At 48.6% G+C, this 17961-nt stretch overlaps 1 protein-coding gene across 1 annotated transcript; it reads left to right on the top strand.

Moving 5' to 3' along the window:
* The first annotated feature begins 13133 nt into the window (after positions 1-13133).
* Positions 13134-17646, top strand: LOC144480971 (uncharacterized). Its single transcript, XM_078200600.1, has 2 exons — positions 13134-13198; positions 16428-17646. The coding sequence occupies exon 2, from the start codon at positions 16769-16771 to the stop codon at positions 17357-17359; it is 591 nt and encodes a 196-aa protein (XP_078056726.1). The 5' UTR covers positions 13134-13198; positions 16428-16768; the 3' UTR covers positions 17360-17646.
* Positions 17647-17961: the final 315 nt, after the last annotated feature.

Consider the following 17961-nt stretch of genomic DNA (forward strand, 5'->3'; position numbering starts at 1 on the left):
CAATCACAGCAACATGAGTAAGGATGTGAGGCTCATTACTTTTCACCCACATTTCATAATAGCAAAGGCTCCACAGTACAGGAGCACACTGACCGTAAAAGAGTCTCATCAGCCTCATGTTCCTGTTAAATACAGAGCAGCAGAGGAACACACTGACAGTGTAACACTGTCTCATCAGCCTGCAGGCTCCTGTTAAATACAGAGCAGTACAGCAGCACACTGACAGTTAACACTGTTTCGTGAGCCTGCAGGCTCCTGCTAAATATAGAGAATCATAGAATCCTACAGTGCAGAAAGAGGCCATTTGGCCCATCGAGTCTGCACCAACCACAATCCCACCCAGGCCCTATCCACATATCCCTACGCATTTACCCACTAACCCCTCTAACCTATGCATCCTGGGACATTAAGGGGCAATTTAGAATGGCCAATCAACCTAGCCTGCACATCTTTGGACTGTGGGAGGAAACCGGAGCACTCGGAGGAAACCCACGCAGACACAGGGAGAATGTGCAAACTCCACACAGACAGCGACCTGAGCCGGGATTCGAACCCAGGGCCCTGGAGCTGTGAAGCAGCAGTGCTAACCACTGTGCTACCGTGCTGCCCATGCAGGAAGTGCAGGAACACACTGGCAGTGTAACACAGTCTCATCAGTCTGCAGGTTCCTGCTAAATTTGCTGTGAGGATTTCAATTTAAACCAGGTTTGCAGGCATCATGTTCCATTCACATGTCGAAGAAGAGAGAGATGTTTTGGGACAGGGGTGAAGTCCAAGAACCAAAATCAACAAGCAGACTTGCTTTTGGTTTTAGTGCTTCCAGGAGTGTTACCGATAACGTCCATGGATCCCAGCGCCAGGAGAGATACTCCGGAAATATGGGGAGCTGGGAATTGTCCATGAGACTAACTGAAGGCGTGAGAACTGAAATAATCTAGAGCTAGAAATGAAAAAAGGCCCCAAAATGAAGCACCTGGTAACAGGACATCAATTAATCTCCTCTTCCATTGGAGAAATATTAACACAGCACTGCACATTTCCATAAAAACTGACTTAGTGACATTTATCTAGAATATCAATAACTCCTATAACAGGGTTGGAGTTTAACATGAGCAGAAACACACAATGGAAGTGATTGACAGAATCCCACCCTTGCACAAAAACTTACTGATGTCTCAATAGGTGTTGTGACTGAATAAGTCCCTTCCCACAGACAGAGCAGGTGAGCATCCACTCTTCAACACGAATGCATTGGTGTGTCTGCAACTCACTCTTCTCTCATTCGTAATGTTTAAAAAGTAATTTTTCAGTGTGAACATGCTGATGCAAACTGAGAGTGTCTAACCGAGTGAATTCCTTCCCACACTTGGAGCAAGGGAACGGCCTCTCCCCAGTGTGAACTCGCTGGTGCCTCAGCAGGGTGGGTGACTGAATGAATCCCTTCCCACACACTGAGCAGGTGAACGGCCTTTTTCCTATGTGAGTCTGCTGGTGTCTCATCAGGGTGGCTGACTGGGTGAATCCCTTCCCACACACAGAGCAGATGAATGGCCTCTCTCCAGTGTGAGTGTGTTGGTGTTGTTTCAAGTGCTTTTTGCTCTTAAAGCTCTTCTCACAGTTGGAACATTTTAAATGTTTCTTATTGGAATGAGAGCGTTGGTGTGACTGCAGGTGTTGTGACTGAACAAAACCTTTTCCACACACACAGCAGATGAACGGTCTCTCTCCTGTGTGACTGCGACGATGAGTTTCGAGATGGGAAGGATAATTGAATCCCTTCCCACAGTCATAGAAACATAGAAAAACTACAGCACAAACAGGCCCTTTGGCCCACAAGTTGTGCCGAACACATCCCTACCTTCTAGACCTACCTATAACCCTCCAGCCTATTAAGTCCCATATACTCATCCAGGAGTCTCTTAGAAGACCCTATTGAGTTTGCCTCCACCACCACTGACGGCAGCCGATTCCACTCGCCCACCACCCTCTGTGTGAAAAACTTACCCCTAACATCTCCCCTGTACCTACCCCCCAGCACCCTAAACCTGTGTCCTCTCGTAGCAGACATTTCCACCCTGGGAAAAAGCCTCTGAGAGTCCACGCGATCTATGCCTCTCAACATCTTATACACCTCTATTAGGTCTCCTCTCATCCTTCGTCTCTCCAAGGAGAAAAGACCGAGCTCCCTCAGCCTATCCTCATAAGGCATGCCACTCAATCCAGGCAACATCCTTGTAAATCTCCTCTGCACCCTTTCAATCTTTTCCACATCCTTCCTATAGTGAGGCGACCAGAACTGAGCACAGTACTCCAAATGGGGTCTGACGAGGGTCTTATATAGCTGCATCATTATCCCCGGACTCCTAAACTCAATCCCTCGATTGATAAAGGCCAGTACACCATACGCCTTCTTAACCACCACCTCCACCTGTGGGGCCGATTTTAGAGTCCTTTGGACCCGGACCCCAAGGTCCTTCTGATCCTCTTCAGTACTAAGAGTCTTTCCCTTAATATTGTACTCCTTCATCCCATTTGACCTACCAAAATGGACCACGACGCATTTATCTGGGTTGAAGTCCATCTGCCACTTGTCTGCCCAGTCTTGCATCCTATCTATGTCCCTCTGTAACTTCTGACATCCCTCCAGACTATCCACAACCCCACCAACCTCACATTTCCACGGTTTCTCCATAGTGCCAGTGTCCTTGTGTCTCTCCAGGTTGCATGATCAGTTGAAGCCTTATCCACACACAGAACATATGTATAGTTTCTCCCAGCTGTGAATGGTGTCATGTTTTTTCAGGCTGTGAACTGGTTAAAGCTCTTTCCACAGTCAGTTCACTGGAACACTCTCAGTCGGGTGGGTGTTTGTTCCAATGCTCTTCTGGTCACGCTGATGTTTAAAATCTTTGCCCACAGACGGAACAGACAAACATTTCTCCTTCCACGTTCAAAGTGTGAGCATATTCAGGTCCTGATGAATCGATACTCAGTCTGATTTTTATGTGATGTTCCGTCACCTCATCTGTAAAAGGAGTTAACAAAAGTCATCACTGTCAATCCAGATAGAAATTCTGAACAGACAATTCTAGTTTCTCTGGAACATTTTTTCCTCTCTTGTTCCCCCAAATCAGTAAATACCTGTCCCACACACTCTCCCTCCTCCCTGGGCTGAAATCCAAACCCATCTCACCATTTCTTTCCTTCACTCCCAGTTTTCTCCCTCCCTCTCCTCTGTCTGGGTTCAGTTCTCCAGCTGCTGTCTGCAGACTGACAATAAAACCAATGGGTCTTAGAGGGGGTGTTGGGGCCTCCAGCGGGTGTTTGTGAATCCTCCCCGCCCACCTCCCAGGGTTTCCTTCTTTCCCAGAGATCAGAGTCCTCATTGATTTGAGGCCAAAGTGTAACCTCTTATTTATTGTCCCCCTCCCCCATCCTCTGATGTGAACCATCCTCCAGTGGCTGAGCCAGGATGGGGCCGTTAACCTGGGCCTGTTCCCGGGAGGGAGGGAGGGAGAAGCCCCGCAGCTGCAAACCAGGGAGCTGACAATGATTCTGAAGGGTTTGCGGATCCACAAAGTGTTTCCAAATCCTCCCAGCCACCGCCTAACGCTGACTCCGCTTCTCCGGGACAAACAAGCGCCAAGGACAGCAATAACACTGCGCATGCTCCACATCACAATGCCCGGGGACTGATTGACGGCAGCTCCGGACCAATAGAAAGAGGGGGCGGGGCTGGAGGACCGAGCGGGAGCGGCTGGTCCTCCAACCAATCGGAGTGAATCGGAGCCCAGTTTTAATCAGCTTCACCCACCCTCAGGCTGCAGCTGATGTTTGCAGCCGAGAGAAGTCCATGGGACATGTACAGATTCAGTCTGAGAGGTTGCAATCCCTGTATAGTTATCTGAAGCGGTTACACAGCTTTTGGTTACACTTCAGCCCCAGGCTCCTCATGTTTACATCGAAACATACATAGAAAATAGAAGCTGGGAGTCGGCCGTTCGGCCCTTCGAGCGTGCGCCGCCATTCATTGTCATGGCTGATTATCAAATTCAATACCCTGATCCCTGAAAGGCATAGATAGGGTGAACGGTGGGAAGCTTTTCCCCGGGTCGGTGGTGACGTTCACGAGAGGTCATAGGTTCAAGGTGAAGGGGGGGAGGTTTAACACAGATATCAGAAGGACATATTTCACACAGAGGGTCGTGGGGGCCTGGAATGTGTTGCCGGGCAAGGTGGTGGAGGCGGACACACTGGGAACGTTTAAGTCTTATCTAGACAGCTATATGAACGGAGTGGGAATGGAGGGATACAAAAGAGTGGTCTAGTTTGGACTCGGGAGCGGCGCAGGCAAATTGTCCTTTGTTTCTCGTTTCAAGGCTTCATTCTATGATCATCTTGCTGGTGCCAGTACAGAGCGAGACTGCGGATAGTTGGGAACCTGTCTCGGGGGCAGGGAATTCAGATGGTGTTCGTAAAGCAGAAGTGGAAATGAATAGGGTTGGGAAGCATTTTCTGATCAGGGCCAGTGTGATCTCCTGGACTCGTTTCGATCGCGTCAGGGGGTCGGAGAGGAATTTCCCAGATTTTTTTTTCCCCCATATTGGCCATGGGGTTTTCACTCTGGGTTTTCGCCTCTCCCTGGAGATCACATGGTCTGGAATGGGGGGGTGGGGGTGAGTTAATAGGTTGTGATGAACAAAGCATCGTAGCTGTGAGGGACAGCTCGGTGGATAGGATATTAGGATGTAGATAGGCTGGAAAATTGGGCGGGGATTCAGGATTCAATCCTGGACCGGGGAGCGGCACGGGCTTGGAGGGCCGAAGGGCCTGTTCCTGTGCTGTATTGTTCTTTGTTCTTTGTTTGTTCTTTGTTCTGTCGCCCCAAGAGATTTATCTCATTGAAATCAGGCTCTACTTCCACTTTTGAAGAACGTGAATTCAAAGATTCATGACCCTCTGAGAGAAAAACATCTCATCTCTGTTTTCAATGGGCAACATTGTTTTTTAAGCAGTGACCCCCGAGATTCTCCCCTGAGAGTAAACATCCTCTCCAGATCCAGAAGAGAAAATGCTGGAAAATCTCAGCAGGTCAGGCAGCACCTTTTCTCCCCCTTTGCTTCCCCTTTCCCCCTTTTTGTCAATTTTACCTCCCTCCCATCCATTCCCTCCCCCCCCCCACACATCTTCATCCATCACAACTTACCCTCTGATTTCAGCTTCTCTGCTGTTTGGCCATTCACACTTTCAATTCTCTCTACGGACTGCATGAGCAGCCTTTCCCCTGGTTCCTGTAGCTCGGACCCATCTTTCATTTCCTCACCCTGTCAACATCACAGTGTAAATATTTCCCACTTTCTATGCCTTTTCTATGCTTTGACAAAAGGTCATCTGGACTCGAAGCTTCAGCTCTTTTCTCTCCTCACAGATGCTGCCAGACCGGCTAAGATTTTCCAGCATCTTCTCTTTTGGTTTCAGATTCCAGCATCCGCAGTAATTTGCTTTTACCCTTCTCTCCATATCCACCCTGTCAAGAGTTTTCAGGATCTTAAAGGTTTAAATTAAGTTGCCTCTTACTCTTTTAAAGTCGAGCAGAAGCTAAACTCAAGCAGAGACTGTCTCACTGCTCCTCATCAGACAATCCGCCTATTTCAGGTATTAGTCTACTAAACCTTCTATGAACTGCTTCTCGTAAAGCAGTTAAGGAATAATATGCACTCATATTTTTCCTTAAATAAGGAAACCGATAATGTACACACTGCTCCAGATATGTCTGACCAATGCCCTGTGCAACTGAAAATAACTTCCCTGCTTTTACTCAATTCCCCTCATAATAAATAATAGCTTTCTGAATTACTTGTACCTGAGACAATATTGCAATTTTCTATCGTGATGGATTTTGGACACTTTTTTTCAAACAGGGGGTTAGAAAGGGAGGATTTACACACAAGCTCAAACCAAGAGAAAAATGTTGTCTCTTCTGATATAGGCTTTCTGAATGGGATAAGTAGGTAGATGAGAATGGGATGTTTCCACTTGTTGGTGTTTCCAATACTGGGAACCATGAACAGACAACAGAGACGAATAAATCAACAGGAGGAGATATTTATTTCTTCGGACAGTTGTTAGAATATGGAACTCACTGCGACTGGAAGTGGTTGAGACAAATACTTTAGATGCTTTAAAAAGGAAACCAGATGAGAACATGAGAGAAAAAGGATTAAAAAGTTGAGCTGAAAAGCTGAGTTGAGGTGAGCAGAATGAGAGGAGATTTGTGTGGATTAGAAATTCCAGTACAGATCAGGGCAGGGGTGGGAGGGTGGCGGCGGAGGCAATGGCACAGTGGAACTATCACTAGACTAGCAACCCAGAGACCCAGGATAATGTTCTGGGGACCTAGGTTCGAATCCCACCACAGCAGATGGTGAAATTTAAATTCAATTAAAAGTTTGATGATGACCATGAAACCATTGTTGATTGTCATAAAAACCCATCTGGTTCACTGGTTTCCTTTAAGGATGGAAATCTGCTGGCCTTAACTGGTCTGGCCGACATGTAACCCACAGCAATGTGGTTGACTCTCAAATGCCCTGTGAAATGGAGGGCAGTTGGGGATGGGCAATAAATGCTGTCCCAGTCGGCGACGCCCACACCCCGTTAAAATGAATTTTAAAAAATAGACTGGCCTGTTTGTGTTTTGTGTATCTCATGTATTCATAGAATCCTTATCGTGCAGAAGGAGGCCTTTCAGACCACCCCACCTAGGCGTATTCCCGTAACCCCACATATTTACCCCGCTAATCTCCCTAACCTACACATCTTGGGACAGAAAGGGGCAACCACCTAACCCGAACATCTTTGGAGAGTGGGAGAAAACCGGAGCACCCGGAGGAAACCCACACAGACATGGGGAGAACGTGCAAACTCCATACAGACAGGTAACCAAGGTGACAATCAAACCCAGGTCCCTGGTGCTGTGAGGCAGGAGTACTAACCACTGTGCCATCCATGTAATTCTTTGTAAACTTATTTTGCAGGAAATTGAAGGGAAGGATTTGCAGTCTGGATGATCGAATCTCACGTCAGACAGAGTCAATCGGTTCATCGGGATCTGAAAATTTGTGCATCTGAAAGGATTTAATTGACCATCTCAGCAGGAAGCTGGTGAGAATCTGTTCATCTGCTCCTCCTGTGGGAAGACATTGATGCAGCTGGAAAACATGCTGACACGACAGCGAGCTTGTGATAATGAGAGTTCATTCACCTGCTCCGTGTGTGGGAAGAAATTCATGTGTTCGTCCAACCTGCTGGCTCACCAACTCGATCACATTATTCAGAAGCCTCTTCAAAGCTCTGATTCTGGGGACAGTGTCGAGACCTCTGAGGAACTGGCCCAACACCAGCTCCTTCACACTGACAAAAGACCGTTCAGCTGCTCCCACTGCGGGAAGAGGTTCAGCCAGTCCTCCCGCCTTGCAGAGCACCAGCTCCTTCACACACACGAGAGACCGTTCAGCTGCTCTCACTGTGGGGAGTCGTTCAGCAACTCAGTGCATCTCACTGAGCACCAACAAGTTCACACCAAGGACAGGCCATTCAGCTGCTCCCAGTGTGGGAAGAGATTCACTCAGTCCTCCCACTGCACCGTTCACCAACAGATTCATTTTCAGAAGAGACATTTTAAATGCTTTAAATGTGAGAAGACCTACAAAAGAAGGATTAGTCTGCTGAGACACCAGGACACTCACACCGGGGAGAGGCCGTACCCCTGTTCTGTTTGTGGGAAGAGATTCGCTCATTCATCTCATCTTCTGACACACAAGCGAGTTCACACTGGGGAGAGGCCTTTCCTCTGCTCCCTGTGTGGGAAGAGATTCACTCGATTTTCACGCCTTTTGACACACAAGAGTATTCACACTGGAGGGAAACCATTCACCTCCTCAATGTGTAGAAAGGAAGAAGTTCAATCAACTGACCAGCTGACACACCAGCAAGTTCACACTGGGGAGAAGCTGTTCACCTGCTCGGTGTGTGGGAAGGAATTCACTCGGTCTTACTATCTTCTGAGGCACCGGCGAGTTCACACTGGGGAGAGGCCATTCCTCTGCTCCGTGTGTGGGAAGAGGTTTCATCGTTCATCTCAACTTGTTAAAGACGAGCGTGTTCACACAGGGGAGAGGCCTTACGCTTGCCCTGTGTGCGGGAAAGCATTTGCTTCTTCACAACACCTGCTGAAACATCGGCCTGTTCACACCGGGGAGAGGGCGTTCATCTGCTCCGAGTGTGGGAAGGCTTTCACCGAGTCATCCAGCCTCCGGACACACGGCTGCACTCACACAGGGGAGAAGCCATTCTCTTGCTCCATTTGTGGCAAGAGATTCACTCAGTCGTCTGACCTGCTGAGACACCAATACATTCACACCGGGGAGAAGCCATTCACCTGCTCTCAGTGTGGGAAGGGATTCACTGATCCATCCCGCCTGCAGAGACACCAGCGAGTTCACACTGGGGCAAAACCGTTCAACTGCTCCATGTGTGGGAAGGGATTTAATCAGTATTACAGCCTGCTGAAACATAGGCGACTTCATGTGTGACCGGCAAAGTTGGATTCTGTTGTTTCTGCGCCCTGAGATAAACAATAACAATTGGATCAATAGTTGAGGCAGTGGCACAGTGGAATTATCACTGGACTCAGGGTAAGGCTCTGGGGACCCAGGTTGGAATCCCACCACAGACAATGGTGAAATTTGAATTCAATTAAAATCTCGAATTAAAAGTCTAATGACAAACCTTAACCATTGTTGATCGTCGTAAAAACCACTCTGGTTCAGTAATGTCCTTTCGGGAAGGAAACCTGCTGTCCTTACCTGGTCTGGCCTACATGTGACTCCAGACCCACAGCAATGTGGTTGACTCTCAAATGCCTTCTGAAATGGAGGCAGTTAGGGATGGGCAAGAAATGCTGGCCCAGCAAGTGACGCCTACATCCAGTAAAAATTAATTTTTAAAAGTTCCTCAGTATCTCGGTAACCTCCTCCAGCCCCACAACACTCTGTGTAAATACAAGTTGTTGCTGATTATGCCCTGAGATAGATAACGTGAACCCGATTCCCCTCGTCCACCAACACAGCAACTTCTTCATAAAAATTGAAGCACATGGGATTGGGGCTAATGTATTAAGATTGAAAACTTGTTGGCAGACAGTAAATAGAGTAAGATTAAACAGGTCTTTTTCCAACTGGCAGGCAGTGATTATTGGGGTAATGCAGGATCAGTGCTGAGACCCCAGCTAGTCACCTGCCATGGGTCTTCTGTTTTTTTCCCCCCGTTTACAATGCATCATTTTTAAATTGTTGCTTCTTAATATTCTAATTTAAAAGCATGGATAAGCTCAAACCACTTTTGGATAACCTGTGACTCCCTGATCAAGAATCTTACCGACCACTGCATGCCATTCTGGTCACCGTATTATAAAAAAGATATCTCAACACTGGAGAAAGGTACAGAGATGATTTTTAATGATGATACCAGAAATGTAGAAAGCAGCTCACCACCACCTTCTCAAGGTCAATCTGAGGTTAGCAATAAATGCTGGCCAAGCTCGCGATGTCCACATCCCATAAATGATTTTTAAACTGTGTGTTTGGTTATCGATCAGGAAAGGATTGACACACTCACACTTTCCTGAAAAATTAAGGCTGAGGGGGAACCTAATAGAGGGCTTCAAAATTATAAAAGGTTTTGAAATAATGTTTCCTCTTGTGCAGAAGGGCAAAACTGGAGACCATCAAAACAAGACAGTCGCCAAGAAACCCAGTAGGAAATCCAAGATAAATTTCTCCACCCAAAGAGTGGTGAGAATATGGAAATCATGACCACAGGGAGTGAAATGAACAGTATCGATGTCTTTCAGGGGAAGATCAACAAGTATTTGTGTGTGATTTTATAACTCATTAAGGATTTATTTTGAAACAACTAAGAACAATAAAGTGACAGGAGATATTTTGAGGCATCTGAGAGTCTCTCTGTGTGTCTGTGTGTTACTTCTCATTAGTTTCACACCAACCTTCCTCTGTCTGAGCAGACATTCTGGCCCCTGATAAACCCATTGAGTGATTTGAATGGTACAATTCAGAGATTCTTCATCCAGGGTGAAACCACAGGCTGACTGTGTGCTGTGTAAAACCTGACACCTACATAACCTAATCCCACTTCTCCTGGAACAACGTGAAGTGACTACAATTTTCCAGATTGATTTCTTTGCTCTCAATATTATTTCAGATAGTTCATAAGTTCCATGATTTTGTTTTCCTTTAACACACCTATGATGTCCAGTTTAAATACTTCCCTCAGTCTGACCAACATATAGCAATGGGATTGCTGCTATTACAGGAATCCATTCTGTAAATCTGATTCCTAGGCTCTCTGGAGTAATGCAGTGATCCAGACCTTCCCACTTAACACCAATCCATATCCCCATCTGAGTTCCAGATTTTAACATGATTTCTCAAAACACAGGCAGCAAAGTGGCACAGTGATCAGCAGCGCCAGGGACCTGAGTTCAATTCTGGCCTCAGGTGTTAGAAGTAAGTTTACATTAACACTGCAATGAAGTTACTATGAAAATCCCCTAGTCGCCACGCTTGGCACCTGTTTAGGTGCACTGAAAGAGAATTTAGCATGGTCAATGCACCTAACCAGCATGCCTTTCGGACTGTGGGAGGAAACCTGAGCACCCGAAGGAAACCCATGCAGATATGGAGAGAACGTGCAAACTCCACACAGTCACCCAAGACTGGAATTGAACCGGATCCCTCGCACTCTGAGGTAGCAGTGCCAACCACTGTGCCACAGCTCTCTGTGTGAAGTTTGCGCATTCTCCCTGTGTCTGCATGGGTTTGCTCAGAGTGCTCCAGTTTCCTCCCACATTCCAAAGATTTGCCATGGCAAATTGCCTCTTAGTGTATGGGTTGGGGGAATTAATGTGGTAAATACATGGGGTTAGGGGTAAGCCTAGGTAAGAGTCGGTGAGACTCAATGGGCTGAATGGCCACTTTCTCCACTGTAGTGATTTTATAAGAAACATTATTTAATATCTTCAAACCTGATTCAGCATACCTCCTCTTCACTGCACATGAATTTTTCTTTAAGATCAGTTGTTCCTTTATAGTCTGTGTTGTTCTGAATAATGCCCTAACACTCCTGTTGGTTCATTTACTGAAACAAGGGTCTGTTGTTTTAATGGTGACAATCCCTGTCTGCTCAGTTATTCCTTTAACTCAGCCTACAATTGCTGTGAATTGCTCTCTCATGCTCCCACATCTCAGTGAGAAATGTTCAGCTGTTTGCTCCACACCACTTGGATCTTGCATCTTTGTGGAAACTTGATGTCTGTGTCGATATGCGCGATCTTCTTGGAGATCCTCTCCACTTGCTCCGCGCCCACAGGGCTCCATCTGTTTGCTCCGCACCGTAAGAAGTCTCACAACACCAGGTTAATGTCCAACAGGTTTATTTGGTAGCAAATACCATAAGTTTTCGGAGCAATGCTCCTTCGTCAGATGGAGTGGCACCCACAGGGCTCCATCTGTTTGCTCCGCACCCACAGGGCTCCATCTGTTTGCCCCACACCCACAGGGCTCCATCTGTTTGCTCCGCACCCACAGGGCTCCATCTGTTTGCTCCGCACCCACAGGGCTCCATCTGTTTGCTCCGCACCCACAGGGCTCCATCTGTTTGCTCCGCACCCACAGGGCTCCATCTGTTTGCTCCACACCCACAGGGCTCCATCTGTTTGCCCCGCACCCACAGGGCTCCATCTGTTTGCCCCACACCCACAGGGCTCCATCTGTTTGCTCCGCACCCACAGGGCGCCATCTGTTTGCCCCACACCCACAGGGCTCCATCTGTTTGCTCCGCACCCACAGGGCTCCATCTGTTTGCTCCGCACCCACAGGGCTCCATCTGTTTGCTCCGCACCCACAGGGCTCCATCTGTTTGCTCCACACCCACAGGGCTCCATCTGTTTGCTCCGCACCCACAGGGCTCCATCTGTTTGCTCCGCACCCACAGGGCTCCATCTGTTTGCTCCACACCCACAGGGCTCCATCTGTTTGCCCCGCACCCACAGGGCTCCATCTGTTTGCCCCGCACCCACAGGGCTCCATCTGTTTGCCCCACACCCACAGGGCTCCATCTGTTTGCCCCACACCCACAGGGCTCCATCTGTTTGCCCCACACCCACAGGGCTCCATCTGTTTGCCCCGCACCCACAGGGCTCCATCTGTTTGCTCCGCACCCACAGGGCTCCATCTGTTTGCTCCGCACCCACAGGGCTCCATCTGTTTGCTCCGCACCCACAGGGCTCCATCTGTTTGCCCCGCACCCACAGGGCTCCATCTGTTTGCTCCGCACCCACAGGGCTCCATCTGTTTGCCCCGCACCCACAGGGCTCCATCTGTTTGCTCCGCACCCACAGGGCTCCATCTGTTTGCTCCGCACCACAGGGCTCCATCTGTTTGCCCCGCACCCACAGGGCTCCATCTGTTTGCTCCGCACCCACAGGGCTCCATCTGTTTGCCCCGCACCCACAGGGCTCCATCTGTTTGCTCCGCACCCACAGGGCTCCATCTGTTTGCCCCACACCCACAGGGCTCCATCTGTTTGCTCCGCACCCACAGGGCTCCATCTGTTTGCCCCACACCCACAGGGCTCCATCTGTTTGCCCCACACCCACAGGGCTCCATCTGTTTGCTCCGCACCCACAGGGCTCCATCTGTTTGCCCCGCACCCACAGGGCTCCATCTGTTTGCTCCGCACCCACAGGGCTCCATCTGTTTGAAGCCACAAACAGAAAGGTCCAGTTTCCTCCTGGAGTTTGACACAAAGCAGCTTTCACAATGATGCAGAGTTTCAGCCAATGAGGGAGATCCGGGCTCAGCCCCGCCCCTCATTCACTCCGATTGGTTGGAGGACCATCCGCTCCCGCTCGGTCCTCCAGCCCCGCCCCTCACGCACTCCGATTGGTTGGAAGACCAGCCGCTCCCGCTCGGTCCTCCAGCCCCGCCCCCTCTTCCTATTGGCCCGGAGCTGCCGCCAATCAGTCCCCGGGCATTGTGAACGGGAGCATGCGCAGTGCCGATACCGGAGCGATGTTGTTGGAGGGACATTCAGAGCGGTTCAGGTTCAGAGACTGGAGGTGAGCGGGAGGAATGGGGCCGGGATTTGGGTTTGAGGCCCCAAATAAGCACTCTGTGGATTCGAGACGCCAAATAAGCACTCTGTGTCAGCTCAGAACTGCGAGTTGGCACCTTCCGGCCACAGTTACTGTTCTCGGGTTAAAGACCCGGATTCTCGGCCGCAGTTTGTGTCGGGGGCGAAGTGCTGCAGTGCGCACGCGCGGTTGTTGGGTCAATCAGGGATGTCCAGGCTGGCCCCGCCCCCTGTTTCCATCCCTCATTGTGGAAAGTTATTTATTCTTTCATGGCGTGTGGCTAAACCCAGCATTTATTGCCCATCCCTAGTTGCCCCTGGCGAAGGTAGTGGTGAACTGCCCTCTTGAACCCACTGCATTCTCTGTGGTGTAGATACATCCACACTGCTGTGGGAGAGGGAATTCCAGGATTTTGACCCAGCGACAGTGAAGGAACAGCGATATATTTCCAAGTCAGGATGGTGAGTGACTTGGAGGAGAGCTTCCAAGTCGGGGTTTTGGGGAGTCAGGAGGTGAGCTACTCGCCAAAGGATTCCGAGCTTTATATTTATGTGGCTAGTCCTGGTCCTGATCAATAATAGCCCCAGGATAGAACAAAGAACACTACAGCACAGGAACAGGCCCTTTGGCCCTCCAAGCCCGTGCCGCTCCCTGGTCCAAACTAGACCATTCTTTTGTATCCCTCCATTCCCCCTCCGTTCATGTGGCTATCTGGATAAGTCTTAAACGTTCCCAGTGTGTCCGCCTCCACCACCTTGCCTGGCAGCGCATTCCAGGCCCCCACCACCCTCTGTGTAAAATATGGCCTTCTGATATCTGTGTTAAACCTCCCCCCCTTCACCTTGAACCTATGACCCCTCGTGAATGTCACCAGCGACCTGGGGAAAAGCTTCCCACCGTTCACCCTATCTATGCCTTTCATAATTTTATACACCTCTATTAAGTCTCCCCTCATCCTCCGTCTTTCCAGGGAGAACAACCCCAGTTTACCCAATCTCTCCTCATAACTAAGCCCCTCCAGACCAGGCAACATCCTGGTAAACCTCCTGTGCACTCTCTCCAAAGCCTCCACGTCTTTCTGGTAGTGTGGCAACCAGAACTGGACGCAGTATTCCAAATGCGGCCGAACCAACGTTCTATACATCTGCAACATCAGACCCCAACTTTTATACTCTATGCCCCGTCCTATAAAGGCAAGCATGCCATATGCCTTCTTCACCACCTTCTCCACCTGTGACGTCACCTTCAAGGATCTGTGGACTTGCACACCCAGGTCCCTCTGCGTATCTACACCCTTTATGGTTCTGCCATTTATCGTATAGCTCCTCCCTACATTATTTCTACCAAAATGCATCACTTCGCATTAATCTGGATTGAACTCCATCTGCCATTTCTTTGCCCAAATTTCCAGCCTATCTATATCCTTCTGTAGCCTCTGACAATGCTCCTCACTATCTGCAAGTCCTGCCAATTTTGTGTCGTCCGCAAACTTACTGATCACCCCAGTTACACCTTCGTCCAGATCGTTTATATAACAGCAGAGGTCCCAATACAGAGCCCTGCGGAACACCACTAGTCACAGGCCTCCAGCCGGAAAAAGACCCTTCCACTACCACCCTCTGTCTTCTGTGACCAAGTAAGAAGTTTAACAACACCAGGTTAAAGTCCAACAGGTTTATTTGGTAGCAAAAGCCACACAAGCTTTCGGAGCTCTAAGCCCCTTCTTCAGGTGAGTGGGAATTCTGTTCACAAACAGAGCATATAAAGACACAGACTCAATTTACATGAATAATGGTTGGAATGCGAATACTTACAACTAATCAAGTCTTTAAGAAACAAAACAATGTGAGTGGAGAGAGCATCAAGATTAGTTGTAAGTATTCGCATTCCAACCATTATTCATGTAAATTGAGTTTGTGTCTTTATATGCTCTGTTTGTGAACAGAATTCCCACTCACCTGAAGAAGGGGCTTAGAGCTCCGAAAGCTTGTGTGGCTTTTGCTACCAAATAAACCTGTTGGACTTTAACCTGGTGTTGTTAAACTTCTTACTGTGTTTACCCCAGTCCAACGCCGGCATCTCCACTTCTGTGACCAAGCCAGTTCTCCACCCATCTAGCCACCTCCCCCTTTATCCCATGAGATCCAACCTTTTTCACCAGCCTACACCAGGATGTTGATAGCGGGGGATTCATTGATGGCAATGCCTTTGAATGACAGAGCAGGCTGGATGGGATGAATGGCCCACTCCTGCTCCCATTTCTTGTGATCTGTGAATCTGGCAGAGCAAGCAGTGAGCATGTGTCTGATGGTCAAATTGAATCTTCAGGAGAATTGGGAAGGTGAATGTTAGTACAGCAGACTGAGAATGGAGGGATGGTGTGTGGAACAGAGATTTACAGATTTTGGGGAATGGGAGAGGAAAGAATTGTCTGTTCTGCATGTCTTAAGAGTATTGATAGGCAAAGGGATCTGGGTGTACAGGTACACAGGTCACTGAAAGTGGCAATGCAGGTGGAGAAGGTCGTCAAGAAGGCATTGGCCGGGGCATTGAGTTTAAAAATTGGCAAGTCATGTTGCAGCTTTATAGAACCTTACTTAGGCGGCACTTGGAATCTCGTGTTCAATTCTGGTCGCCACACTACCAGAAGGATGTGAAGGCTTTGGAGAGGGTACGGAAAAGATTGACCAGGATGTTGCCTGGTATGGAGGGCATTAGCTATGAGGAGAGGTTGGAGAAACTTGGTTTGTTCTCACTGGAACGACGGAGGTTGAGGGCGACCTGATAGAAGTCTACAAGGTTATGAGGGGCATGGATAGAGTGGATAGTCAGAAGCTTTTTCCCAGGGTGGAAGAGTCAATTACTAGGGGGCACAGGTTGAAGGTGCGAGGGGAAAGGTTTAAAGGCGATGTAGGAGGCAGATCTTTTACACAGAGTGTAGTGGGTGCCTGGAACTCGTTGCCGGGAAAGGTAGTGGAAGCGGATGTGCTGGTGACTTTTAAGGGGCATCTTGACAAATACATGAATAGGATGGGAATAGAGGGGTATGGTCCCCGGAAGGGTAGGGGGTTTTAGTTAAGTCGGGCAGCATAGTCGGTGCAGGCTTGGAGGGTCGAAGGGCCTGTTCCTGTGCTGTAATTTTCTTTCTTCTTTGTTCTATTTGTTCTTTGTCTATCCCGTACTGATACCAATGACCTTTTGTGAACTTCTCCAGGATATTGGACAGGGAGGATTTTTCATCACCTCAAGATCTGGTAGAGTCAGTAAATCCACTGTGATCTGAATATCACTAGTGCTACATGTAGAAGAAATGTACGTTCTGTCTTCTTCAAACGATTTGACAGATCAGTGTGACTGGAAAAGCACCGAGAGACACACACACACACCCGAGTGAGAGTGTTCCAGTAAACTGATTGTGGAAAGAGCTTTAACCAGTCACACAGCCTGAAAAAACATCACACCATTCACAGCGGGGAGAAACCAGACACTTGTTCTGTGTGTGGACGAGGGTTCAACAAATCATTGACACTGGAGAGATACAAGGGCGCCCACACCATGGAGAAACCATGGAAATGTGGAGACTGTGGAAAAGGATTCCAGTCTCCTTCCGCAGTTGAAACCCATCGGCGCAGCCACACCGGGGAGAGGCCATTCACCTGCCCTGTGTGTGGGAAAGGATTCACTCAGTCATCCAACCTGCTAACACACCAGCAAGTTCACACCAGGGAGAGGCCATTCACCTGCCGCGTGTGTGGCAAAGGATTCACGTGGTCGTCCAACTTACTGACGCACCAACGCCTTCACACTGGGGAGAAGCCGTTCAGCTGCTCTCTATGTGGGAAGGGATTCATTTATTCTTCAGTCCTGCAGATACACCGGCGAATTCACACTGGAGAGAGATTGTTCAGCTGCTCTGAGTGTGACAAAGTATTCACTCAGTTATCCAGCCTGCTGAGACACCAGCGAGCCCACACTGAGGAGAGACCATTCACCTGCACTGCTTGTGGGAAGGAATTCAGTAATTCATACAACTTACTGGTACACCAGCGAGTTCACACTGGGGAGAGGCCTTTCACCTGCTCGGATTGTGGGAAGGGATTCACTCAGTTATCCAAGCTGCTGAGACACCAGCGAATTCACAAGTGATGACAGAGGTTCGATTCTGCCATTATTGCTGCTGTTAATCACATCCAGGACTGAACCATGTTCATTCTGACAGTTGGTGAAGTGGGAGGGTCGGAGAGGTTCTTTCTGCTGGACTGGCCGGTCTCGTGACTTTGCTCCCAGTGGGCTGATGCTCTTTGAGCCTGGGAGAGCACATTTCCACTGAAATGATCTAAAAAAGCTAATTAAGTACTTGTTTACTCGATTGTAAATCGTGTTTTTCTACCATTACAAGTAGATCTCAAATAAATACATTTGTCTCTACAGCACAGGGCTGGGCCAGTCGGCTCAATTGGTCTATGTCAGTATTCATGCTCTGATGTGGAGATGCCGGCATTGGACTGGGGTGGGCACAGAAAGAAGTCGCACAGCACCAGGTTAAAGTCCAACAGGTTTATTTGGTATCATGAGCTTTCGGAGCGCTGCTCCTTCATCGGGTGAGTGACTTTTTCCTCTGGAGCGTAGGAGGCTTGGGGGTGATCTTATAGAGGTCTATAAAAATAACGAGGGGCATAGATCAGCTAGATAGTCAATATCTTTTCCCAAAGGTAGGGGAGTCTAAAACTAGAGGGCATAGGTTTAAA

This window comes from Mustelus asterias, chromosome 30, assembly GCF_964213995.1.
Source record: "Mustelus asterias chromosome 30, sMusAst1.hap1.1, whole genome shotgun sequence".
In the NCBI taxonomy this organism is placed as follows: domain Eukaryota; kingdom Metazoa; phylum Chordata; class Chondrichthyes; order Carcharhiniformes; family Triakidae; genus Mustelus; species Mustelus asterias.

Coding starts and splice junctions, on each gene's coding strand:
- LOC144480971 (XM_078200600.1), top strand. CDS start 16,769: ATGGAGAAACCATGGAAATGTGGAGACTGTGGAAAAGGATTCCAGTCT.